General features: G+C 42.2%; 1 protein-coding gene and 1 non-coding gene across 2 annotated transcripts in view; both read right to left on the bottom strand.

Moving 5' to 3' along the window:
• Positions 1-26,837, bottom strand: part of Rad9b (RAD9 checkpoint clamp component B) — a 70,118-nt gene that overhangs the window by 33,155 nt on the left and 10,126 nt on the right. The window contains exons 5-6 of the mRNA XM_045132116.1: positions 20,983-21,082; positions 11,670-11,776 (exon numbers count right to left, since the gene is read on the bottom strand). Coding sequence (XP_044988051.1) covers positions 11,670-11,776; positions 20,983-21,082 — 207 coding nt within the window. The remainder of the gene's footprint in view (positions 1-11,669; positions 11,777-20,982; positions 21,083-26,837) is intronic.
• LOC123454384 lies at positions 3,655-3,784 on the bottom strand. Its single transcript, XR_006633350.1, has one exon. It is a non-coding gene; the product is annotated as a small nucleolar RNA SNORA33 (small nucleolar RNA).

The following is a 26,837-nucleotide window of genomic DNA, read 5'->3' as shown; positions in this document are numbered from 1 at the left end:
ATGAGAGCTGGAGTGAGAAGCACCCAGCTGAGTCTACTATGTTTTGTGACACTTGCTATAAGCAAAAAATAATCTGAATACCATAAAATCTAATTAATTTTTGTTGTTTGTTTTTTCAAGGCAGTGTCTCACTCTAGCCTAGGCTGACTTGGAACTCACTCTGTAGATCCAAGCTGGCCTTGAACTCACAGTATTCCTCCTACCTCAGCCACCCAAGTGTTAGGACTAAAGGTTCAACCACTGCCAGCTCTAATTTTTTTTTTTTTTTCTTAATGGAAAGAGGGCAAAGGAGACAGAGAGAGAGAGTGAATTGTCACATCAGGGCCTCAAGCCACTACAAACTCCAGATGCCTGAACCACCTTATGGGCATGTGTGACCTTGTGTGCTGTGCCATCTTGTATGTCTGGCTTATGTGGGACTTGGAGTGTCAAACACGGGTCCTTAAGCTTTGCAGGCAAATGCTTTAACCTCTGAGCAATCTCTCCAGCTGCCAGCTCTAATTCTTTAACTTAAAAAAATTTTTTTGAGACAGAGATTCATATAGCCCAAATGCACTATGCAATTGAGGATGACCTTGAATTCTTGGTCTACCTGCCCAACTGCAGGCCCAGCTTTATAGTCATAATTTCATGTATCTTTCTTCCTTTCTTTCTTTCTTTTTTTCTTTTTTTTTGGTTTTTTGAGGTAAGACCTCGCTGTAGCCCAAGCTGACCTGAAATTCACTGTCTAGTCTCAGGGTGGCCTCAAACTCACAGCGATCCTCCTACCTTTGCCTCTCCAGTGCTGGGATTAAAGGGATGTACCATCACGTCCAGCCTTTCTTTTCTTTCTCTCTCTACCTTTCTTCCTCTCCCTCCCTTCCTGCCTGCCTTCTCTTTTATTTTTTCCATGTGTATGTGGGTCTGTGTATGAGCATGCTAGGGTCTCATGCTGCTGAAAACAAATGCCCATAAGTCTTTACATAGGTGGCTGAGGAATTGAACCTAGGCCATCAGGCTTTGCAAGCAAGTGCTTTTAGTCACTGAGCCATCTCATCCCAGCCCCTGGACCTTTTGGCTGTTTCACTTTTTAATGTTTTTATTATTTATTTATTGTGAACTGAGGGGATAAAGAGTTTGAGAGTGTTTGGGTGGGTAATCCAGGGCCTTCTGTCTCTGCAAACTCCAGATACATGTGCCACTTTGTGTATCTGGCTTTATGTGGGTACTAGGGACTTGAACCCAAGCCAGGAGGCTTTGAAAGTAAGTATCTTTAACCACTAAGCCATACCTCTAGCCCCTGACTTTTACTTTTTGGCTCTTAGACATAATGAATGCTGCTGTGAACATTCATATGTAAGTTTGTGTCAATGTCTCTTTTCACCTACTTGGATGTAGATGTAGAGGTCATAAGTAACTCTATGTTTAGCATTGGGAAAAGTAGCCAGATGTTGCCCAATGGTGGATATACCATCTTACAATCCCCAGCAGTGTAGGAGGGTTCCGGTTTCTTCACACCCTTGGCAAAACTTGTTATTGTCCATCTTTTGGATTACAATCAGCCTAGGGGTGTGAAGGAGTGACTCACTAGGGGCTGACTCATAGTTCCCGAATGACTAATGAGGTTAAGTATCCTTTCATGTGCTTGCTGGTGATTTTACATCTTCTGTGGAGAAATATCTGTTCAGATCTCTTGCCCGCTTTTCACTTGAGTTTATGTCACTTGATTATTTTATATACTAGCCCTTTATCATACACGATTTGCAAATATTTTCTCCAGTTCTGTAGACCTACAATTTTCTGAGGCAAGTCCAACAGACTGGCCTTTTTTATGCAAGAGAGAGAGAGAGAGAGAGAGAGAGAGAGAGAATTGGCACTCCAGACGCATGCACCACCTCGTGCACATGTGCGACCTTGTGTGCTTATGTCACCTTGTGCATCTGCCTTATGTGGGATCGGATCTGGAAAGTTGAATATGAGTCCTTATGCTTAGCAAGCAAGTGCTTTAACTACCAAGCCATCTCCCCAGCCCCATTTTCTTTTCTTTTTTCCCCGTTTTCTTGTTAAATACATATGTATATATATGCACTACATGTGTGTGTATATGTGTATGCACCTTGTGTACCTGTGTATGCAGGCCAGAAAACCTCAGATGTCATCCTCAGGAGCCTCCTTTGAGACAAAGTCTCTCATTGGCCTGGAACTCAACAAGTAGGCCAGGCTGGATGGTCAGAGCATCCCAAAGATCCCTGTCTCCACCTCCCAAGTGCTGGGACTAGTGCTGCACGTCACTATGCCTGGCACTTGACATTTTATTTTCATTTCCTTTTTTTTTTTTGAGTAGTCTCACTGTGTAATTCAAGTTAGCTTCAAGCTTGTGACCTTCCTGAGGATTAAGGGTGAGCACCACCATGACCAGCTCTGTCTATTTCTGTCTTTTCTTTTTTTAATTTTACTTATTTGAGAGTGACAGACAGAGAGAGAAAGAGGCAGAGAGAGAGAGAATGGGCACGCCAGGGCCTCCAGCCACTGCAAACGAACTCCAGACGCGAGCGCCCCCTTGTGCATCTGGCTAATTTGGGTCCTGGGGAATCGAGCCTCAAACTGGGGTCCTTAGGCTTCACAGGGAAGTGCTTAACCACTAAGCCATCTCTCCAGCCCTGTTTCTGTCTTTAATAAGAGGCTTCTACCTTATAGTTCACACAAATACTTCTAGCAACATTATCCACAAAAGCCTCAGTGGAGAGCCTGGTGTTATTAGCTCATGAAGAGGTAAGTACAATATGATCCAGCCATACAACCAAATATGATATGGTCAGAAAGGGCTTGAAGTACTGATGATACATGCTCCTTTGTGAATGAACCTAGGAACCACTGTGCTGAATGAAAGGAGCCAGACATCATGTGCAGGAAAGATCAACTAAGAGACCCTCCGCAGTAAATAAGGTAGAGAGCAACTGAGCAACTTCTGGTCTCTACAAGAGTACCCAAATGCATGTATACCACACACACAAAAAGAGTGTCTGATATGAACATGTTTTCTAATATTGAAGCAACCTTGCACTTCTGAATTAGCCATATTCAGCCATCATAAGTCATGTGGTCATGGCTTATGATTTTCTTTCTTTTTTTTTTGTTTTTTGTTTTTTGGGTTTTTTTCAAGGTAGGGTCTCACTCTAGCTCAGGCTGACCTGGAACTCACTATGCAGTCTCAGGGTAACCTCGGACTCTAGCAATCCTCCTACCTCTGCATCCCAAGTACTGGGATTCAAGGTGTGTGCCACCACACCCAGCCTTTTTTTTAAAAAAAAATTATTTATTTATTTGCAAGCAGAGAGATATAGAAAAGAGACATACAAAGAGAGAATGGGCACTCCAGGACCTCTAGCCACTGCAAATGAACTCCAGGCCCATGTGCCCCTTGTACATCTGGCTTACATGGGTCCTGGGGAACTGAACTTGGGTCCTTTGGCTTTGCAGGCAAATGCCTTGACCATTAAGCCATCTCTCCAGCCTGGCTTATGATTTTCTTAATGAAGTATTGAGATTTGTTTCCAAATATATGTTTACTTTTTAAATTTATTTTTCATGTAATTTATTAACTTTTTCAAGTTTAACTTTAGAACAAGTTACAATAAAATTTTAATTAAGTCTTATGAAAATACCTCAACATTATTTTGTAGCCATTTTGAGGGACCATATGACCTCAGTTGTCCTTAAGGCTCATAAAATGTCATCACTATTGCCAGCTGGTTCTAAATTTCTGCAGAAACACATTCAGGTAAGCAGAGTAATTGGTTGTCTTACATCTACTTTCTTTCTTTTTAAAATCTTATTTATTTATTTATTTGACAGAGAAACAGGGAGAGAGAGAGAGAAAAAATGAGTGGGCACACCAGGGCCTCCAGCCACTGCAAATGAACTCCAGATGCAGAGTGCCCCTTGTGCATCTGGCTAACGTGGGGCCTGGGGAATCAAACCTGGGTCCTTTGGCTTTGCAGGCAAATGTCTTAAGCACTAAGCCATCCCTCCAGCCCTACTTCTACTTAAAAAAAATATATTTATTTATTTATTTGGAAGCAAAGAGAGAGAGGTAGAGAGAAAATGGGCATACCAGGGCCTCTAGCCACTGCAAACAAACTCCATACACATGTACCCCTTGTGCATCTGGCTTACGTGGGTCCTGGGAATCAAACCTGGGTCCTTTGGCTTCACAGGCAAATGCCTTAACTGCTAGGCCATCTCTCTAGCCCACATCTTTTATAAAGATAACTTTTATAAAGTTATAACTTTTATAAAGTACACATTTTTATTTTGGGGTTTTTTCAAGGTAGGGTCTCTCTCTAGCTCAAGCTGACCTGGAATTCACTATGTAGTCTCAGGGTGGCCTCAAACTAATGGTGATCCTCCTACCTCTGCCTCCCGAGTGCTAGAATTAAAGGCATGTGCCACCACACCCAGCTAAAGTACAGATTTTTAAGTTTTATTTATTTGTGAGAGAGTATAGGCATACCAAGGCTTCTTACAACTGCATAAAACTCTAGACCCATGTGCCACTTGGTGCATCTGGCTTTACATGGACACTGGGGAATCAAACCTGGGCCATCAGGCTTTATAAGCAAGCACCTTTAACAGCCAAGCCATCTCTCTAAACCCTAAAGTGCACTTTTTTTATTGTTTTTAGTTTTTCAAGGTAGAGTCTTACTCTAACCCAGGCTGACCTGGAATTTAGTATGAAGCCTCAGCATGGCCTTGAACTCACAGCAATCCTCCTACCTCAGCCTCCAAGTACTGGGATTAAAGATATGTATCATCATGCCCAGCTGAAGTGCATTTTTTTTTTAATGTATGTATTATTTGGAGAGGGGGAGAGACTGGGTGTGCCAGGACCTCTAGCCACTGCAAACAAACTCCATATGCAAGTGCCACCCTGTGCATCTGGCTTATGTGGATACTGGGGAATCAAACCTGATCCTTAGGTTTTGCAGGCAAGTGCCCTAGCTGCTAAGCCATCTCTCCAGTTCCTAAAACACACATTTTTAAATGAAAGTGTGATTGTATGTATTTTATAACCTACTCAATAATATATTCTATTTTTCTAAATTGGTAAATATGTGTGTGTGTGTGTGTGTGTGTGTGTGTGTGTGTGTGTGTGTGTGTGTGTATGTGTGTGTGTTTTGAGGTAGGGTCTCACTCTAGCCCAGGCTGACCTGAAATTCACTATGTAGTCTCAGGGTGGCCTCGAACTCACGGTGATCCTTCTACCTCTGCCTCCCAAGTGCTGGGATTAAAGGTGTGCGCCACCACACCCAGCTCGGTAAGTATATTTTTATAATTACTTTGTGTTATTGTCTTGAATATTTCAAATCTCAAATCTTCAATAGACATCCATGTCATATCCTTTCAGGACTATATGTACACACATACAACACTCCTTTTAACCATTTCTTTGTACTTTATTAGCTTCATTCAAATAGCCTCTGGTGTTCAATATGAAGTATAAAGAAGATATATTACTCTACCAAAGTGCCTATCTTTGGAGACTTGGATTTCAGGTGACTGATTTTATTTGTAGGTTTTCTAACTTTCTTTTCAAGGTAGGGTCCCACTCTATTCCAGGCTGACTTGGAATTCATTCTGTGATTCTAGGCTGACCTTGAACTCACAGTGATCCTCGTACCTCTGCCTCTCTAGTGCTGGGAATAAAGATGTGTGCTCACTGGTATGGTGGTGCGCACCTTTAATCCCAGCACTTGGGAGGCAGAGTTAGGAGGATCACTGTGAGTTCAAGGCTATGCTGAAACTGCATAGTGATTTCCAGGTCAGCCTGGACTAGAGTGAGACCCCACATCAAGAACACACACACACACACAAAAAGATGTGTGCTACCATGCCCAGTGTTTTTCTTTTTTTTCTTTTTTCTTTCTTTCTCTCTTTCTCTTTCTGTCTTTCTTTTTTTGGGGGGATTGATTTTTTTGGAGGTAGGGTTTCACTATAGCCCAGGCTGACCTGTAATTCACTATGTACTGTCAGGGTGGTCTTGAAGAAACATCAGTCCTCCTACCTGTGCCTCCCAAGTGCTGGGATTTAAGGCATGTGCCACCATGCCTGGCACTTTTTCTTATTTTTTATTATTTATTCATTTATTTGTGCATGTAAGAGAGAGAGAAAGAGGAAGGAAGGGAGGGAGGGAGGCAGATAAAGAGAGAGAGAAAAGGAAGGGAGGAGGGTATTTAATAGGTTGATATTGTATATATGTAAGTACAATGATTGAGATGGGGATGTAATATGATGTAGAATGGAATTTCAAAGGGGAAAGTGTCGGGGGGAGGGAGGGAATTACCATGGGATTTTTTTTTATAATCATGGAAAATGTTAATAAAAATTTAAAAATAAATAAATAAATAAAAATAAGAGAGAGAGAGAATGGGCATGCCAGGGCCTCCAGCCACTTCAAACAAATTCCAGATGCATGTACCCCCTTGTGCATCTGGCTCATGTGGGTCCTGGGGAATTGAACCTAGGTCTTTTGGCTTTTAAGGAAAGTGCCTTAACTGCAAAGCCATCTCTTTAGCCCAGCTTTTTCTTTTTCTTTTTAATGAAAATAAGTTAAATATGTAGTAAAAGCAAAGGTTAAATGATTAATATTTTTAAAGGATCCAAGGATACATTAAGTATATATACACCTCAAGCAAAAATATTTATACTGTGGCCAGTATAGTAGTAAAAATGGAGCTCAATAACAACATTAAATAATTGTGTCCCCAGCCAACCATAATTATAACTACTCATTAGAAAGCTACTCATGAGAGCCGGGCATGGTGGTGCACATCTTTAATCCCAGCACTCGAGAAGCAGAGGTAGGAGGATCGCTGTGAGTTCGAGGCCACCTTGAAAATACACAGTGAATTCCAGGTCAGCCTGAGCTAGAGTGAGACTCTACCTCAAAAAAAAAAAAAAAAAAAAAGAAAGAAAGAAAAGAAAAGAAAGCTACTCATAAGAGAAAGTGTTTACTGGTTACTAAACAGCCATCTCTATTCACAGATGACAAGATGGAACAGAAATGGACCCTTCCTTCAGCCAAGTGCACATTTTCCAGATCATGCTCTTCTGAGTTTCAAACAAGAATGCTGGAGCAGACCCAAGGGAGGAAAGAGAAGTGCAGTAATAATGAGCCACTCACTGAAGCCTTATTCTCCACGTTAGGATCACAAGCTGCTACCTGTGAACAGTGACACAGGCAGGTCCCAGGTTGCTCTACTTCAGCTTCTGCATGTGTCTGTCAGTAATAGTGCCTACATCCCTGAGGTGTTATGAAGACCAGATGGATGCAGAGGTAAAGCAGAACAGAGCCTGCACAAGCTCAACACTGCACAAGACAGCTGACCCAATGGAAGCCTTAGTTTTGCAGTCTTCTCACTTTGAAATAACACATTCCTGACCTTGGGGGTATGGCTCAGTAATAGAACACTTGCCTCACACACACCAGGTCCTACGTTTCTTCTTGATCTCTGCAAAATAATAAAGCTATTCCTTCCTCTACAGTTGCTCTACTGCAGCCACCAAAATCAAAGGATCTAAGGTGAAAAAGTTTCAAAGAGCCTATTGTGCTAAAAAGGACCGAACAAGATTTCATAATCAAAATGTTAGAGGGGGGCTGGAGGGATGCCTTAATGCTTGCCTGTGAAGCCTAAGGACTCCGGTTCAAGGATTGATTCCCCAGGATCTATGTAAGCCAGATACACAAGGTGGCACATGCATCTGGAGTTCGTTTGCAATGGCTGGAGGCCCTGGTGTACCCATTCTCTCTCTCTCTCTCTCTCCCTCTTTCTCTCTTTTTCTGTTGTACTCAAATAAATAAATAAAAATAAACAACAACAAAATGCTAAAGGGATTATGATCATGGTATATTGTTTGTATTTATTGACGTTGTCAATTAAAAAGTTTAAAAAATAGCAGGATTTCTCAGTGGCCTTGTAGCCCAAGTATGTGGAGTCTTCAGCAATAGGATCTTACCATCTATTCCTGGTGGGAAACCAAGAGCCTCAGCAATGGCCTGTAATGTTTTGGGTGCATCAGGGACCTCCCTGGCCAACAACTCACTGGAAGGTATCCCATCCCTGGCACTGAAAATTTTCTAGTAACAATCTATGGCTCCTGAGTGTTCCATTGTCCAAAAAAGTAGGTTTTCATATGATTTATTCATAACCTCTTAGATTTTGATTAGACCTACCTCCACCTTTCCTTTACTCAATCTCTTCTCCTGACCTCACTTTGGGCCTTTTCACCCATTAATCTATTCTTCTACTTACATATATGCAATACCATCCTATTAAGTACCCCCTCCCTTCCTTTCTCTTCCATTTATATCTCTTTTCTAGCTTCCTCACAATGCCTGACACTACCTACACAAGACCATCATAATAGGAGGAAAAGATCATGACATCAAAATAAAAGAGAGACTAATTGAGAGGATGAGGGGATATGATGGAGAATGGAGTTTCAAAGAGGAAAGTGGAGGGAGGGAGGGAGGGAGGGCATTACCATGGAATATTTTTTATAATCATGAAAGTTGTTAATTTAAAAAATGGAAAAGAAAAAAAGTTTAAAAAATAAACAAAAAATGTCGTCCTAGTAGACAAATCTTTAAAAAAAAAAAAAACTGACCTAAGTAGTATTCACATTTTTGCCTTATGTATGTAATATTTTAAAGTCCTAATTCAAAGTCATTCTTTTCTTATGTAGTCAAAGATCATATCAATCAGATTGCTGGCTGGTTAGTTTTTCTCCATACTAAATACCAAAGATAAAAAATGAGAAGTAAACCTTAGAATCCTAACACACACTGGGCATGTTAGAGGGAGCATGTACTACCAGCAATTTGGGAGATGAATCACAAATCAAAGTCAGAGTGGGATACATTGTGAGACACTATCAGAAAGAAAGAAAGAAAGAAAGAAAGAAAGAAAGAAAGAAAGAAAGAAAGAAAGAAAGAAAGAAAGAAAGAAAGAGGGAGGGAGGGAGGGAGGGAGGGAGGGAGGGAGGGAGGGAAGGAGGGAGGGAGGGAGGGAGGGAGGGAGGAGAAGGAAGGGAGGGAGGGAGGGAGGGAGGGAGGAGGGAAAAGAAAAGAAAAGAAAAAAAGGAGGGTGAAAGAGGTTTTCCTTAATAACCATCCTCCCACCCACCCCCGCCCTCTTTGTTTTTCTTTTTTTTTTTTTGTTTTGTTTTTTCACTTTTTGAGTACAGCTTTTATTTATTCGTTCACTGACAGCAATCACAGGAACAAGGCAGTGTGGGTTTCCCTACCCGGGTGGTTCTACCCTGACTCACAGGAGCAGCTGAGGCACACAGGCCACCAGGAAACCGACTGGTAAGTAAACAAGCCTGTGGTACTGGCTGATGAAGGGACAAGGTCTTGACCTTTATTTTCACCTAAACATGGGGTGGGGGTCAAAGAGAGAAAACCAGTGGTCAAACAATACTGGCTGGGGTTGTAGACTCCTCTTTTCCCAGACAAGGTCCCTAGGCTTCCTCTCGAAGTTAAGGCCAATCTTAAACACCGGTCAGGAGCTCAGACTTGACAGAAGGGTCTCTCAGGTTCCTTTCAGGCACTCTAACCAGGTATGGGCCTTCCTGAGAACTAGGTTCCATACTATTCCACATGTGCAGGCTGGGAACAAATACACAACACAAAAACTACCCCTACTTAGAAACATCTGGCCACTCCAGTACACTGCAGGATTTGCTCACAATTTGCAGTGGGCTGGGGCCTAGCAATCTGCAATGCACACAAGGTTAAGAGGTGATACAACCAGGAAAACTTCCAACCTTGGTTCAGTGACTTTTTGGGTATCCCCAGTGATCTCCCTCCCAAGCTTTAAATTTTTGTTTTAGAAAATCAATTTGGTTCCATTTAATTAAGCTACATCTGGCTTCTGTTATCACCAATGATATGCCATAATAGTTGACTAGTTGAATCACTTTTCATTTTTAAGTTTGTATTGCTCATTTTGTGTGCACAAGAAACAAGCCACGTGCAGGGCTATGGTTGCAAGTGCTGACAGCAGCTGGCATCCTTATGGTATGTAGTAGTTAGTATACACTCTGGAGAAGATGCCACTCGGCAACCTCCAGCAAGATGTGAGCAAGGCAACTTTAACAAGTTGCTACACAAAAGACAACATGCTTACGCTAAAAAGCAAGGTTTCAATTCAGGTTTAAACCAGTCTCTGGCTATCCTTAGTTAACATGGGGGAGGGTATAAATGAGAACTTGAGTTTTCCAAGGGTTAGGGTTTAAACCCTCTGAGATCCATCCGTCAAATAAGATGGGAACTCAGCATGAGCAGTAACTCTTCTTGTCGGCACTACAAGTCAACAGTGATCTGATGTTCACTATATTATGTAAAATACTACAAAATAGGCCAAAGATTCTAAGGAAAGTCCGTTATTACTAAGACGGAGGTTTAGCACTCTAATTCTGAGCTTTTTGACAATAAGGCATTTTAAAGCAAAAGCTCATGTAAATATAACAAAGAGGTATACTAAGTGACAAAATAGCTGTTGTGTCCCACAGGCCCTTCAAATGTAAAATTATTGTCTTTGTTTTTCTTATTTGAGGTAGGGTCTCACTCTAACCCAGGCTGTACCAGAACTTTCACTATAGTTCCAGGCTGGCCTTGAACTCACAGCAATCCTCCTACCTTTGCCTCTCGAGTGCTAGGATTAAAAGCATGTGACACCATGCCCAGTCAATAACCATTCTCCTTTTTTTGTTTGTTTGTTTATTTTTATTTAAGAGAGAGAGAGAGAATGGGCCTCCAGCCACTGCAAACAAACTCTAAGTGCATGTGCCAACTTGTGCATCTGTCTTACATGGGCCCTGGGGAATTGAACCTGGGACCTTTGGCTTTCTAGGCAGGTACCCTAACCACTAAGCAATCTCTCCAGCCCCATTCTCATATTTTTTAAAGCATCCTGAAGTTCAAAGCCAAATACTTAATTTTTTAATTTATCATGTGAGAGAGAGAGAAAGAAAGAGAAAGGGAGGGGTGTGCATTTATATGGTGAGTTCAGGCATATGCATACCCACAGCACAAGTGTGGAGGTTAGACAACCTCAGGTGTCAGCCCTTGCCTTTCACCTTGTTTGAGGCAGGCAGGGCCTCTTGTTGTTCACCAGGCTAGCTGGTCCTCAAGTTTCCTGGGATCCTCCTCTTTCTGCCTCCTGTCTTACTGTTGGCGTACTGGACTGCAGGCACTTGCTACTATGTCCAGCTCTGTGTGGGTTCTAGGGATCCAATATCAGGTAATCACACTTGCACAAGTGCTTTTACCCACCATGTCATTTCTCCAGCCCAAACCAAATACTTTCATTACTATTTGTCTCAACTTCCCAGGTCTGTTAAACATTTTTTTCTAGGTAGGGTCTCACTATAATCCAGGCTGACCTGGAATTCACTCTGTAGTCCCAGGCTGGCCTTGAACTCACAGCAATCCTCCTACCTTTGTCTCCCAAGTTCTGGAATTAAAGGTGTGTCACCATGCCCAGCCTGTTAAATGTTTTTACAATTTTTTACACCTTACTGTTTTTAGGCTGAAGTAAATATTATACTACTGATACATACCCTGCATCTAACCGTAAAAAAAGCCAGAAGTATGGCCCATCTCAGCACAAGAAAAATATTCTTACCCACTGATTCTTCATATAAACTCTTGAGGCAAAAATTCATTGGAGTAACAGCAAAGGTAACTTCTTCTTGACTTGATGTTAAAAGAAGAATTGCTTCAGCAAGCAATCTACAAAAAGCAATGAAAAGTATGAATAACATTTGCTAGGTGGCATATGCTTGTAATCCCAGCACTCATAGGTTGAGGCAGGAGGATCTCAATTTCAAGACCAGCCTGAGCTGTCACATGTTCTCTCTCATATGTGGATCCTAGCAACAAATGTCTGGATTTAAGTGTGAATAGGACTAAAACTCAGTAACAGAGTCCAGTAAACTAGAAAGAAGATATAAAGGGAATATAAGAGGAGGTGCTTAATAGGATGGTGTTGTATATATGTAAAAACAGATTAATGGAGGTGGAAAGGCCTAAGTGAGGTCAGGGGAAGAAATTGAGTAAGGGAAAGGTGGAGGGAGGGCTAACCAAAATCTAAGAGGATATAAATAAGTCATATGGAAACCTACGTTTTTGGACAATAGAATACTCAGGAGTCTTAGATTGTTACTAGAAAATTTCCAGTGCCAAGGATGGGATACCTTCCAGTGAACTGTTGGCCAGGGAGGTCCCTGATGTCCCCAAACATTATAGGCCATTACTGAGGTCCTTCGTTTCTCACCAGGAATAGATGGTAAGACCCTATTGCTGAAGACTCCATATACTTGGGCTGCAAGGTCACTGAGAAATCCTGCTGGAGCTGAGCTGAAAACCTCCTCCATGTAGACCAGCTGACAGAAAGCTGGAAGAAGCCATTCTGCATGCAGTTCAATGGGAGACAGAGAAATCACCAGTGACAATACTCAACAATGGACACTGCAAGCCTTATTTGGCCAACCAGGCCAAATGAGCCAACAGGTATAATAGTAGCACATCTATTATGGGGGAAACCAATGGCTCTATAATTGGACTGGAGGCCCACTCCATAGGAGGGAATACATCCTTGATACTGAAAACCTACAACAGGGGTAGTCATGAGCTCTAGGGGTATAACTTCTGCTGTTGTCAGGTTAAATGTATATACTATGCTCACCAAACTGCCTGGTAAGCACTTCTCTTAATGTCCATACCCATATATTAATGCTACTCTCACTTTTGGTTAGAGAAGCTTCTCTTTTCAGATGGCAGTGACCTTGGGATGACTCAGAAGGCACCATGGTGCTGAGAAGACATGACAGGAGTGCTCAGCACTGCAATATCTCTATCACACCTTCCCAGGCTCCGGGTCCATTGTGAAAGAGGTGGCAGAAAGAATGTAAGAGCCAAAGTAAGGGTAGGATTCCTTATAGCATGCTCCTCCAGACACAAAATGGGCTGGATATCCATGAACTCACAGTGCCTGACACTACCTACACGAGACCATCATAATAGGAGGAAAAGATGATGATGTCAAAATAAAAGAGACTGATGGAGAGAGGAAGGTTATATGAAGGTGAGTGGAGTTTCAAAGGGGAAAGTGGGGGGAAGGAGGGAATTACCATAGGATATTGTTTACAATCATAGAAGCTGTCAATAAAAAATAAAATAAAATAGCAGGGTGTGGTGGTGCATGCCTTTAATCCCAGCACTCCAGGAGGCAGAGGTAGGAGGACCACCATGAGTTCAAGGCCACTCTGAGACTACATAGTGAGTTCCAGATCAGCCTGGGATAGAGTGAGACCCTACCTTGAAAAACCAAAAAATAAAAAATAAAATAAAATAAAGTAAAAAGAAAATAACATTATCTGAAAAACACAAAGGCAGAACCTTACAAACTGATAATGAAAATCTTTATTCTGGAATAAGCAGACCTAGGTTTAGAAGAATGTACCCCCAAGTGCTTATCTTCTTCCTAATATATGAATGGCAAGGCTTGCAGTAAACTTTGAAATTATACCTGCACATGAAGGACAACTAAGATAGCTCAGAATAAAAGGGTATTTTGGAGGCTGGAGAAATGGCTTAGTGGTTAAGGGGCTTGCCATTGAAGCCTAAGAATCCAGGTTCAATTCTCCAGGTCCTATGTAAGCCAGATGCACATGTTGGTACATACGTTTGGAGTTCATTTACAGTGGTTAGAGTCCCTGGTGCGCCTATTCTCTTTCTTTCTCTCTCTCTTTCTCCCTCTCTCCCTCTCTCCCTCTCAATGTCTCTAATAAATAAATAAAATAAAAATCTTAAAAAAAATAAAAGGGCATTTGGAACGTTAACATGTAAAAGCTGTGGCATGAACAAAACACCAGGACGAAACATCTAGAATTCTGCATTACACTGTGAGGAGAGGCAGCAGGATGAAGCTACTCAACACAGGCGGGGCAGTATGGTCCTGGCCACTCTCCTCGACTACCTAATTATCTGTTCCTTCTTTTTTGTTTTCTTTTTCTTTTTTTTTCCCAAACAACTTTAAATTATAATTTAAGGGTAAAAGCTGTAAAAGTACGCTCAGTTTTAGAGATTAAGTGCACCTTTTCCTGTTTCTCCCAAATAAAATCATAGCTTACTATTTAATTACACCTCAAAGCTTTTCTCTCAGTACAGAGCAACCACTACATACACATTAAATACCTATTTGTTAATGTAATAATTTCCCTGGCTCATCCAACGTGCAATGCACATGACTCCAAAGACTACAATTTGAGGCAAATGTACACAAACTGAAAAACCACAATTCCAAGTTTCAAAACTTGCTCTTAAGATTATAGGACACTCAGGTCGTTTCTTCTCAGGAAGATGTCGCACTGACACTGATCATTAGCCTACCTCAGTACGACAAAAGAATTACCATTAACCAATTTCAAGGGACTAAAGATAAACTTTAGGGACTAAGGATAAACTTTGAAAGTACTATTAATTTCTTAGTGGCTGAAAAGGTCATTATAATTAAATTTGTGTCTACATTCTGCTGAAGACCTCTGTATAGCCTCAGCACTAACAAAAAAATCAAATAGGCCCCAATCCCAGGACCTTACCAGGTTAGATGATACATCTATTAAAGGAGCCAGTTACTTTAGGGTGAGGCATTCAGAGCCCAAAATCAAATCTTTATTTTTAGAATTGTATAAATGTGATCCAAATGTGTCCATCACTAGTTTTTCCAAAAGAAACATTCTAGAAATAAGCAAACTACATCTGTTCACTGATACATGGATGGACTCCCTAGATGTCTCACTGGGCTTAATTACAGACCACTTATAGTAATAGCTTTTTAGTATCAAGTGTAGCATGATGTTATGCTATTTTAGCTTTTGCACATACATGTTGCACTTCTGATTGAAAACAGCTTTACACTGTTAAGCTAGGTTGCATCCATCCTTTTTTTTTAATATTTTTTTTAAATTTTTTGTTTATTTACTTGAGAACGACAGAGACAGAGAGAAAGACAGATAGAGGGAGAGAGGGAGAGAACGGGCGCGTCAGGGCTTCCAGCCTCTGCAAACGAACTCCAGACGCATGCGCCCCCTGTGCATCTGGCTAACGTGGGACCTGGGGAACCGAGCCTCGAACCGGGGTCCTTAGGCTTCACAGGCAAGCGCTTAACCGCTAAGCCATCTCTCCAGCCCAAAGGAGGACACATTTTTTTAATGAACCCATCCAACATGTCTTGCAGCTTATTCGCCTCATGAGATCCTTTGACAATGTAACGGTCGTTCTTAACATCAAGATGGGTCTGTGCTCCCAGCTCACAACCAAAATATTTGGTGGGATACGTTGGAGGCCGATTAAGCACCTTTGCAACGTCAACCATGTTGACTATAACTGTCTTGATTCCATTTCCTTTGCCCTCAACCTTGGCAATCAGACGGGGCATCTCGTAACGATAGAACTGGTCTGACATGCTGCGGTTGACATTGACAGACATTTTGGCTTATTAGTGACCTTATCAATAAGATGAAGAGATCTTTGATTGCAACTTTTTGGTATCTTCTGTCTGGAGAAGGGATGACATAAACGACTGCAAGAGTTCTCGGTCTCTGACATGAAAAAATTTTCGCCACTGAGGCTGTAAGCTTCTTGCTTGTATGCTATGTTTCCCCAATACAGGTACCAATGGCTGCGCAACAGCTCGTTTTCGTCAAATAAAGACATAAACCCAACGCGGCTCGCCCGGGACTGGGAGGAAGAGGCGTTGGAAACCGGATCCGAAGCTGCGGGGCGGGCGGGCGGAAGCGGAGGGCGGCTGGACAGGTGCCGCCTCCCAGCAGCGGGAGGGGCTGTCCCAGGGACATCCGCGTCCACACGGGCATCGGGCATCGCCGAGCCTGGCGACCTCTGGAATGTTCTCGCGTTGACTCTTTTTTGTTTTATTTGTCAAGGTGGGGTCTCACTCTAGCCCAGACTAATTTGTAATTCATTATGTAGCCTCAGCATGGCCTTGAACTCATAGCAATCCTCTACCTCTACACCACCACACCCAACAGAAACAGAGAGAAAATGGGTGCACCAGGGCTTCTAGCCATTGCAAAGGAACTCCAGATGCATACACCACCTTGTGCATCTGGCTTTACATTGGTACTGGGGAAACAAACGTGGGTTGTTAGGCTTCAAAGACAAACACCTTAACCACTGAGCAATCTCTCCAGCCCTTAAGGCTCTCTTGACATCCAATGTCCTTTCATGCGAGGCTGTTTCTGGTTTTCTTGTTGAGTTTTCTGAGACTAAATCTCTATAATCAAGGCTGGCTTGGAACTCAAGGCAAACCTCCTGCTTCAATCTCCTGAGTGCTGGGCCACAATGCCTAGCTTAATTAGGCTCCCTCAGACTTTATTATTTATTAACATATCATTTACATAAGCTGTAAATTCACAGATTTAAAGTTGTTTAGATTGCCTTTTTTTTTCCCCCAGGCAGGGCCTCACTCTGGCACAGGCTGATCTGGAATTCACTATGTAGTTTCAGGGTGGCCTCGAACTCATGGCAATCCTCCTACCTCTGCCTCCCGAGTTCTGGAATTAAAGCCATGTGCCACCACGCCCAGCTACTATGCCTTTTTCTAATGACTAGTGTTGAACATTTTTCATGGAAACATACTTTTACATCGTCTTTGCCTGTCTTTTTATAAAACATTTAGTTGCTGGGTATGAGCCTGGGTTAGAGCGAGACCCTACATTGAAAAACCCCAAATAAATAGATTAATTAATTAAAATAAATAAAGGGCTAGAGAGATGGCTTAACAGTTAAGGTTCTTGTCTGTGAAGCCGAAGGACCCAGGTTCGACTTCCCAGAACCCACATAAGCCAGATGCACATGGTAGTACATGCATCTGAAGTTTGTTTGCAGTGCCTAGAGGCCCTGAAGTGCTCTCTCTCATAAATAAATAAAATAAATGTGCCAGGTGTGGTGGCACATGTCTTTAATCCCAGAACAAAGGAGGTAGAGGTAAGAGGATCGCCATGAGTTCAAGACCACCCTGAGACTACATAGTGAATTCCAGGTCAGTCTGAGCTAGAGTGAGACTCACCTTGAAAAAAAAACTAAAATAACAATAAATAAATAAGGGAAAAATTTAAAATATTAAAAATATTTAAAAAACAAAAAAATACATTATAAATTCTGCCTTCCTCTTGAAAGTAAGCTGTTGTTAGATTAAAATGAAATTCTAAGATTTTATGCAATCTTCGTGCTAACAGATGCTAGACATTAGCTTTGCAGTATTTCTTGTCAAGATGTCTGGAACACCTACCAAATCCAGTTGTGAACTTTTTCTTTGTTAAAGAAGAGGTGTTATACAAGATGCAATTTTTTTTTTAACTGGGTCTTGCTATGGAGCCCAGGCTGGCCTTAAATTCATGATTCTCCTGCTTCAGACTCCCAAGTGCTAGGATAAGAGGTACCACATCTGGCTATACAGGATACTTCTTTCTTTTGGTGGTGACAGGGATCAAACTGACTTTGTACATGTTAGGCAAGAGTTCTACCACTGGGCTATGCCCTATCCCCTAAGATACCAAACAACTTAATACAAAAAAAAAAAAAAAAGACTCTGCCTGTCTCAAGTTAAAAAAAAAAAAACTGAGCTATGGGGCTATGGGCTAGAGAAATGGCTTATCAGTTAAGGCACTTGCCTGCAAAGCCAAAGGACCTAGATTCAATTCCCCAATACCCAGGTAAATCCAGATGAACAAAGTGGCACATGTATCTTGAGTTTGCATATATATATATTTCAAGGCAGTGTCTCACTCTAGCCCAGGCAGAACTGGAATTCACTCTGTAATCTCAGGGTGGCCTCAAACTCATGGTGATCCTCCTACCTCTGCCTCCCAAGTGCTGAGATTAAAGGTGTGCACCACCATGCCTAGCCAAATAAAATATTTTTTAAAACTGGGCTAGAGGGCTGGAAAAATGGCACAGTGATTAAGAGCACTTACTTGCAAAGCCTGACAGCCCAGGTTCAATTCCCCAGTATCATGTAAACCCAGATGCACAAGTGGTACATGCATCTGGAATTTGCTTATAGTGGCAGGAGGCCCTGGCAAGCCCATTCTCATTCTCTCTCCCTCATTCTCATTCTCAATATCTCCCCCTCTCTCTCTCTCTCTCTCTCTCTCTCTCTCTCTCTCTCTCTCTCTCTCTCTCTCTCCTTGCAAATAAATAAAATTAAGGAAAAAAAAAAAAAACCACTGGGCCAGGGAGATGGCTCAGTGAATAAAGAAAGCACTTGAAAGCTGGACATGGTGGCTCATGCCTTTAATCCCACCACTCAGGAGAAAGAAGTAGGTGAGTTTGAGGCCACCCTGAGACTACATAGTGAATTCCAGGTCAGCCTTGGCTAGAGTGAAACCCTACCTTGAAAAACTAAAAAAAAAAAAAACTAAAAAAAAAAGCACCTGCCATGCAAGCATTAGTATCTGAGTTCAAATCCCCAGAACCCACATAAAGCAGGACATGAAAAGCTCTAGGATCTGTTGTTTGCTTATGTTGTGCCCAGCAAATTGCACTTTAAATATTTATTTTTATGTCCATAGATTAGTGCTGCTCTCACTTTTGGCCAGGAAAGCCCATTTTTTTTGCAGGTGATTTTGACTACTCGGAGACTTAAAACTCATCAAAATGCTGACAAGGAGTGGCACTTAAGTGCTCAGCATTAAATGAGACATCTTGGGCTGGGAAGATGGCTCACTGGTAAAGGAACTTTCTTGCAAAGCCTGCTGGCCTGGCCCAGGTTTGATTCCCCATTACCCACATAAGGCTAGATGCACTAGGTAGCACATACATCTGGAGTTCACTTGCAGTAGCACGAGGCCCTGGTACACCCATACTCACACACTCTTTCTCCTCTTCTCTTTACAAATAAATAAACATATTAAAATAAATAAAATAAAACTAGGTGTGGTGGTGCAATCCTTTAGTTCCAGCACTTAGGAGGCAGAGGTAGAAGGATCACCGTGAGTTTGTGGCCACCCTGAGATGACATAGTGAATTCCAGGCCAGCTTGGGCTAGAGTGAGACCCTACCTTGAAAAACTAAAAAAAACCTCTCACACCCTCCACGATATTGCAGAAGAGGTGGAGAAAAGAATGGTAAGACGCAAGAACCAGGCATGGTGGTACACACCTTTAATCCCAGCACTTGGAAGGCTGTGGTAGGAGGGTTGCTGTGAATTAGAGGCCAGCCTGGAGCTACAGTGAATTCTAGGTCAGCCTGGCTTAAAGTGACCCTACTTCCAAAAAAAGCAAAAAAGAAAAAAGCAGAAGAATGTAAGACCCAAATGATGGGGAGCTGTGCTTTGGACTGCTATCTTCTGGACAGGAAGTGGCTATTGCATTTGTGATCCCCATAGTAGTTATGCCCAAGACTGGAACAAACCATGCCCATCAATCAACATGTCAATAGTAATAATGAAAAATGGTGGGGGGAGACATCAAAATAGAAGAGTGAGCTCTGGGGACATGGCTCAGCAGGTACAGGATCTTGCTTGCAAACCCTGTGGATCCAATTCTACAAAACCCACATAAAGCCAGATATAAAGTGGCACATGCTTTTGTGATCCCAAATGCATATGACAATAGGAGGCGGGGCCAGGATAATTGGAAGCTTTTGGACCAGCTATTCTGACATTTACATTCATATGCAGTCTCCTAGCCTTGCAGCAGGAAGGCACCCTGTGTCAAAGAAGGTAGAACACAGACACCTTGAAGTTGCCCTCCACACAAGTGCCAATGCACACCCACCGTAACACATAAACATTACTTCAAAAATAGAAGAGGGACTAGCTAGAAGGAAGGGAATCAGTAGGAGAGTTAGGGAGGGGAACAAAAGAAAGTAATGGAAGGAGATTATGATCAAAATACATTATGTACATATATGAAAATTGTCAATAACAGAGAAATGTTTTATCAAAAAAGAAAAGGTAAACCAGGCATTTTGGCACACACCTTTAATCCCAGCATTGAGGAGGCAGAGGTAGGAGGATCACTGTGAGTTCAAGGCCAGCCTGAGAGTACATAGTGAATTCTAGGTCAGCCTGGGCTAGAGAGAGACACTCAAGACCTCAAGAAAAAAAAGAGAGAGAGAGAAAGAAATGCTAGGGCTGGAGAGATGGTTTAGCAGTTAAGGCATTTGCCTTGCAAAGCCAAGGACCAAGGTTTGATTCCCCAGGACCCACATAAGGCAGATGCACAAGGTGGTGCATATATCTGGAGTCTGTTTGCAACAGCTGGAGGCCCTGGAGAGCCCATTCTCTATCTCTTTTTTTTTTCTCTCTCTCAAATAAACATTTTTTTTTAATTACAAAGAAAAAAGAAAGAAAGAAAAAGAAATGCTAGCTGGGCATGGTGGTACACACTTTCATCCCAGCACTCTGGAGGTAGAGTTAGGAAGATCACTGGAGAGAGAGGGTTGGAAAGATTGCTCAGCAGTTAAAGGCACTTGTTTGAAAAGCCTAATGACTGGGATTTGATTCCCCAGTACCCTCGCAAAGCCAGATACACAAAGTGGCACATGCATCTGGAGTTTGTTTGCAGTGGCTAGAGGCCCTGGTATGCCCATCTCCCTTCTCTTTCTCTCTCTCTCTGTTTAAAATAAATAATAAAATATATTTTAAAAAATAGGAAAGAAGCCAGGCATGGTGGTGCACGCTTTTAATCCCAGCACTAAGGAGGCAGAGGTAGGAGAATTGCTGTGAGTTTAAGGCCACCCTGAAATTACACAGTGAATTCTAGGTTAGCCTGGGCTAGAGAGAAGCCCTACCCAGAAAAACAAACAAAAAATAGGAAAGAAAAGCTCTAGGGGCTTAATTCTTCACTAAATAATGGCACTGCATTCATATAACAAGAAAGAAGACAAACAGGTATCAGAAAGCTCATTACCTTGGCTGAATCACCAGTGTATTAGTACAGGTGCTGTTTTCCAAAATAATTTTCAAAGGCTGACTTTCTTGAAAACGCATATTATGAGTTCTTTTAATGCCTTAAAAAGAATAAAGCACCTGCTTAGTAGCTGTTAGTGTGAAGTGAATAGAGCTTAAAAGTCTACGTTTCAAACTGGACATGGTGGCGCATGCCTTTAATCCCAGCACTTGGGAGGCAGAGGTAGGAGGATCGCCATGAGTTCAATACCACCTGAGACTACATAGTGAATTCCAGGTCAGCTTGGACCAGAGTGAGACCCTACCTCAAAAAAAAATAATAAATAAATAAAAAGTCTACGTTTCACAGCCAAATTGAAGTAGTAAAATAGTATTTGCCTTGTGGCAGGTGCATACAGTCTGGCGCATTAATGAAATATGTTGTCGACCCCTAGTGGACATCAAGCAGCATATCACATACACTGACAATAAGAAAGTCAAGAACCTAGACTTCTTTGAAAGACAATTTCTCAAAATGTTTGTGCCAGGCATGGTGGTGCACACCTTTAATCCCAGTACCCGAGAGGCAAAGGTAGGAGGATCGCTGTGAGTTCAAGGCCACCCTGAGACTACAAAGTGAATTCCGGTTTAGCCTGGGCAAAAGTGATGAAACAGGGGCTGGGGAATGGCTTAGTGGCTAAGGCATTTGCCTACAAAGCCTAAGGACCCTGGTCCGATTCCCCAGGACCCACATAAGCCAGATGCACAAGGGGGCACATGCATCTGGAGTTCATTTGCAGTGGCTAGAGGCCCTGGTGTATCCATTCTCTCTTTCTATCTGCCTCTTTCTCTCCCTCTCTCTCTCAAATAACTAACTACATAAAAAAATATATATTTAAAACAAAAACAAAAAAATGTAAAACTATGATCCTCCTTTCTCCTCTTATCCAGGGGTGGTCTTTCTACACAGGAATTTTAAGAGGTAGACCTCCATAGATAGCCTGTGGATTGTTTTGTTTTTCTTTCAGATGAAGAGGAGAGGTAACAATACAGGCAGAGTCTTTCTATATTAAATACTTGATGCCTGAAGGGTTTCAGATCTTGGAGGCCTTTTTTGTTTGCTTGTTTGTTTGCTGTGTGTATGTGTGTGTGATGTGGTGTATGCATGTGTGTGTGCTGACCATGTATACACACATGTGTAGGTCAGATGAGAATGTTGGGTGTCCTCCTCTATCGCTCATCTGCTTATTTCTTTTTAAAAAAATTTTTTTTAAATTTATTTGATAGCGATAGAGAGAAAGAGGCAGGGAGAGAGAGAGAGAGAGAATGGGCGTGCCAGGGTCTCCAGCCACTGCAAATGAACTCCAGACACGTGCACCTCTTGTACATCTAGCTAATGTGGGTCCTGGGGAATCAAGCCTCAAACCGGGGTCCTTAGGTTTCACAGGCAAACACTTAACTGCTAAGCCATCTCTCCAGCCCTTGTCTGCTTATTTCCTTGAGACAGTCCCTCACTGAATCTGAAGCTGCCATCTTCAGGAGCTCCAACAATGCTCAGATTCCTCAGGAAACCAAGGTTACAGGTATGCCACATCCAACTGTTTACGTGGGTGCTGGGGAAACTGAACTGGTAAATTAGGCCCTTCCAGGGCCTCATGACTGAGCAGAAACCACTTTTATTCACTGAGCCAGCCATTGGAGGTTTTTGTTGTTTTGTTTTTTAATCTTGAAGTATTTAGAGAGACATTACACATTGAGTGTTCCTAATCTGAAATTCAGATTTCAGAGCCCTTCAGATTCCAGGTATTCAGATGAGGGACACTCCACCTGTTATGAGTATGGTCCTATATACTAGAAGCAGTAGTATGCACTTTATATACATTCTCTTTGATCCTCACAGTAGCTCTGTGGAGAGGAAGGGACTTAATTAATCTGAGAAGAGAAAACCACAGTGCAGTGAGGCTAAATGACTTTGTAAGGCAGCACTGTTCTAACAAGCACAGCTGGAATTAGAATCTGTTTGTATGCAGAATCCATAATGGTGAAGTCTAAATAGACTATAATGTTAGAAAATTAAGACAGGCGTTGTGGCGCATACCTTTAAATCCCAGCACTTGGGAGGCAGAGGTAGGAGTCACCATGAGTTCGAACCACCCTGAGATTACATAGTGAATTCCAGGTCAGCCAGGGCTAAAGTGAGACCCTACCTCAAAAAAAGGGGGGAGCTGGAGAGATGGCTTAGTAGTTAAGGAGCTTGCCTGTGAAGCCTAAGAACCCAGGTTCAATTCCCCAGTACCCACGTAAGCCAGATGCACAAGGTGGTACATATGTCTGTCTGGAGTTCATTTGCAATGGCTGGAGGTCTTAGTGCACCCATTTTCTCTCTATCAGTCTGTTCCTCTCTCTCTCAAATAAACAGGCAAATCAAATTAAAATTTTTTTAATTTTATTTATTTGAGAGAACAAGAGAGGGACAGAGGCAGAGAGAGAGAGAGAGAGAGCAAACGAGAGAGAGAGAATGGGCATGCCAGGGCCTCAGGGCACTACAAATGATCTCCAGATGCATGTGCCCACCTTATCCATCTGGCTTATGTGGGTCCTGGGGAATCATACCAAGGTCCTTTGGCTTTGCAGGTAAATGCCTTAACTGCTAAGCCATCTCTCCAGCCCTGATAAATCAAATATTTTTAAGCAAACCAAAAAAAGAAAATTAGATTGCAGACAGCATAATGCTGCAATGAGAATCAAAAGATCTAACCAGATACATTTCTCAACTTATATCTTATGGGATTCTCTGTTTTGCTGTTTTGTCTTACTTACTAATAACAATTTATTTATTTGTTTGTTTGTTTATTTGAAAAATATTCTCACTATATAGCAGTAGCTGGCCTGGAACTCACTCACTCAAAACCAGGCTGGTCTTGACTTGCAAGAATCCTCCGGCCTCTGCCTCCCAAGTGCTAAAATTACTGGGATGGCTGAAGGCTCTCAATACATGGTCTCCAGGCCTTCAGGAGGTTACACTGTGCCTGTTCTCATGCTTCAGGAAAGTTCTTAGGGCAATAGTAGAAACTGACAAACCTTTGAGACCTAGTATTAGAACTTACACAATATCTCTCCTAGTGCAGTCTACTGGTACCAAAGTAAGACTATGGCTAGCTGAGATTTGATGTAAGGAAACAGGCTCCAGCTTTTGAAGGAAGGGAACTACAAGTACTTGGATTTTTTTTTAATCTATCACATAGGGATGATTTAGGAACTTGAACTATCAAGAACAAATTGAGTAACCTGGTAGTCACTCTATGAAGTCCAGGCTGGCCTCAAAAATTTTCAGCTTCCTCCTCTTAAAGAACTTTGCTCTGCTGATGACCCAGTTTGATTTCCCAGTACCCACATAAAGCCAGATGCACAAAGTGGCACATGCATCTAGAGTCCATTTGTGGTGGCTGGAAGCCCTGGCACACCCATTCTCTCTGTCTGTCTTCTCTCTCTGCTTGCAAAAAAATAAAATTTTTAAAAAATATTTACAAAAGAATCTCTGCTCTGGAGGTTGTTCATGATTAGACTCAACTCCTTTGTGGTAGCTTATGTCTTGGCAATTGTTTTCTACCATGAAGAGAGCCAAATTAACTTCATTAATTCTCAATTTTTCCCATGGTCTAAATCTTGCTGACTTACAAGAATTCACAGTTCTAAGAGCAAGCTACAAAAATAAGTTAGCTATTTAGGAGAAAGGCTAATTGGATGTCTTTGTGCAGGTGGGTTTTGTCAACCAAACTTGAACAATGCTCTCTCACCAGATTAGTGTAAAGTTAAAACAAGAAGAAATTGCGTAATAAACATAGTTTTGGAAAAAAGCACTATCTGACCCCATTACTGGAACAGCTCCCATGTCCCACGGTCCCTTCCCCTCCCTTGCGTAGGGCATCCATGAAGCCTGTGTGGGGCTGGCTCCACTTCCAGCTCCAGGACTTCCCTGGATAAACCAACTGTATGTTCTTGTTGTTCCTGTATCATCGAGTATGGTCCAGATATGGCTGTCAGCCAAGCCAGCTGGAAAATAGAATCCTCCCCTTGTCACCAGAGTTCAGGTTGGTCCAATCAGCAAGGTCAAGCATTTCTGTCAAGGTATATATAGGTAAGACTGTCACTCCCCCAGATGTGAAATAGGAAGCACTGAGTCTCTGATGCTGTGGTTTTGTTGTGCAAATGGTGATGCTGTGTGCTGTGGTGGTGGTGAAGATGGTGGCTGCTATTATAGTAGCCCAGACTGAACCATGCTCATGACCTCACTTCAAACTTCACACTTACATGAGAAAATGTTATTGTTTAAGCCAGTTTTACTTTGTCTGATTTTATTTATTTATTTTTTGTTTTGTTTTTCTGAGGTAGGGTCTTGCTCTAGTCCAGGCTGATCTGGAATTCACTATGTAGTCTCAGGGTGGCCTCTAACTCACAGCAATCCACCTACCTCTGCCTCCCAAGTGCTGGGATTAGAGGGGTGCACCACCATGCCCGGTGAGTTTGTCTAATTTTTGTCTTCTGTTACTTATATCCTAAAATACTCTATTTTATATACTACCCTTCAAAAACCATTTAAAATTGAACCAAGCCGGCATGGTTGCAAATGCTTTTAATCTCAGTACTCAGGAGGCAGAGGTAGGAGGATCACTGTGAGTTTGAGGCCAGCCTAGGACTACAGAGCAAAAGCCAGGTCAGCTTGGGCTAGAATGAGACCCTACCTTGAAAAAACTAGAACTAAATAAATATAAAAATGAACCAACCATAAATATTTAGACATTACTAATGAGGCCACCTGAGAGGAACTTGGGCATTGAAATCTTACATGGAGGGAAGGGAAGGACAATGGCAACAATTGCTGTGGCTGGTAGATACTCTTTCTGCATCATGCTCTGTGCCATGGGCTTTCCTTGTGGGCTCTCACAGCACCCTATGACACGAGGGCAGGCAAGACAATCCCCAGCGTAGTGAGAAGACAGTGAAAGCTCAGAGAGTTTCCGTACTGTCACAAAACTAGTAAGAAGTGGAGCAGGGGCTGGGGATAAGAGGCAGAGTAGAATAAAGTGCTCACCATGCAAACATGAGAACCTGAGTTTCACTCCCCAGCATCCATGTAAAAGTCAGGTGTGACACATACTTATAATTCTCAGTCCTGTAGAGGCAGAGACAGAAGACTTGCTGGGGCTTGTTGGCTAGCTAGTTTAGCTGAATCAGTGAGCCCTGGGTTCAGTGAGAGACCCTGTGTCAAAAAAAGGGGATGCTGCTGCTGGGCGTGGTGGCACACACCTTTAATCCCAGCACTTGGGAGGCAGAGGTAGGAGGATCGCCGTGAGTTCGAGGCCACCCTGAGACTACATAGTTAATTCCAGGTCAGCCTGGGCCAAAGTGAGACCCTACCTCAAAAGAAAAAAAACTAAAAAAAAAAAAAAACCAAAAAAAATAAAAGGGGATGCTGGAGAGATGGTTTAGCAGTTAAGGCACTTGCCTGCCAAGCCTAAGTAGCCATGTTTGATTCTCTATTATCCATGTAAGCCAGATGCACAAGGTGGCATGTGCATTTGGTATGTGTTTGCAGTGGCTGGAGGCCCTGTCATGCCCGTTTTCTCCCTCTCTCTCAAATAAGTAAATAAATAAATTTAAATGCTTTATTTATTTATTAAAAACTTTTTAATTTATTTTTAGTTATTTGAGAGAAAGAGACAAATGAACTCGACTCATGCACTACTTTGTACACCTGGTTTATGTGGGTCTTGGGGCATTGAACATGGGTCTTTTGGCTTGGCAGGCAAGAGCCTTAACTGCTAAACCATCTCTCCAGTCCCAATATTTTATTTTTATTTATTTATTTGAGAGAAA

Source organism: Jaculus jaculus, chromosome 13 (assembly GCF_020740685.1).
Source record: "Jaculus jaculus isolate mJacJac1 chromosome 13, mJacJac1.mat.Y.cur, whole genome shotgun sequence".
Lineage (NCBI taxonomy): Eukaryota > Metazoa > Chordata > Mammalia > Rodentia > Dipodidae > Jaculus > Jaculus jaculus.
This window is presented reverse-complemented; position numbering and strand designations above follow the sequence as displayed.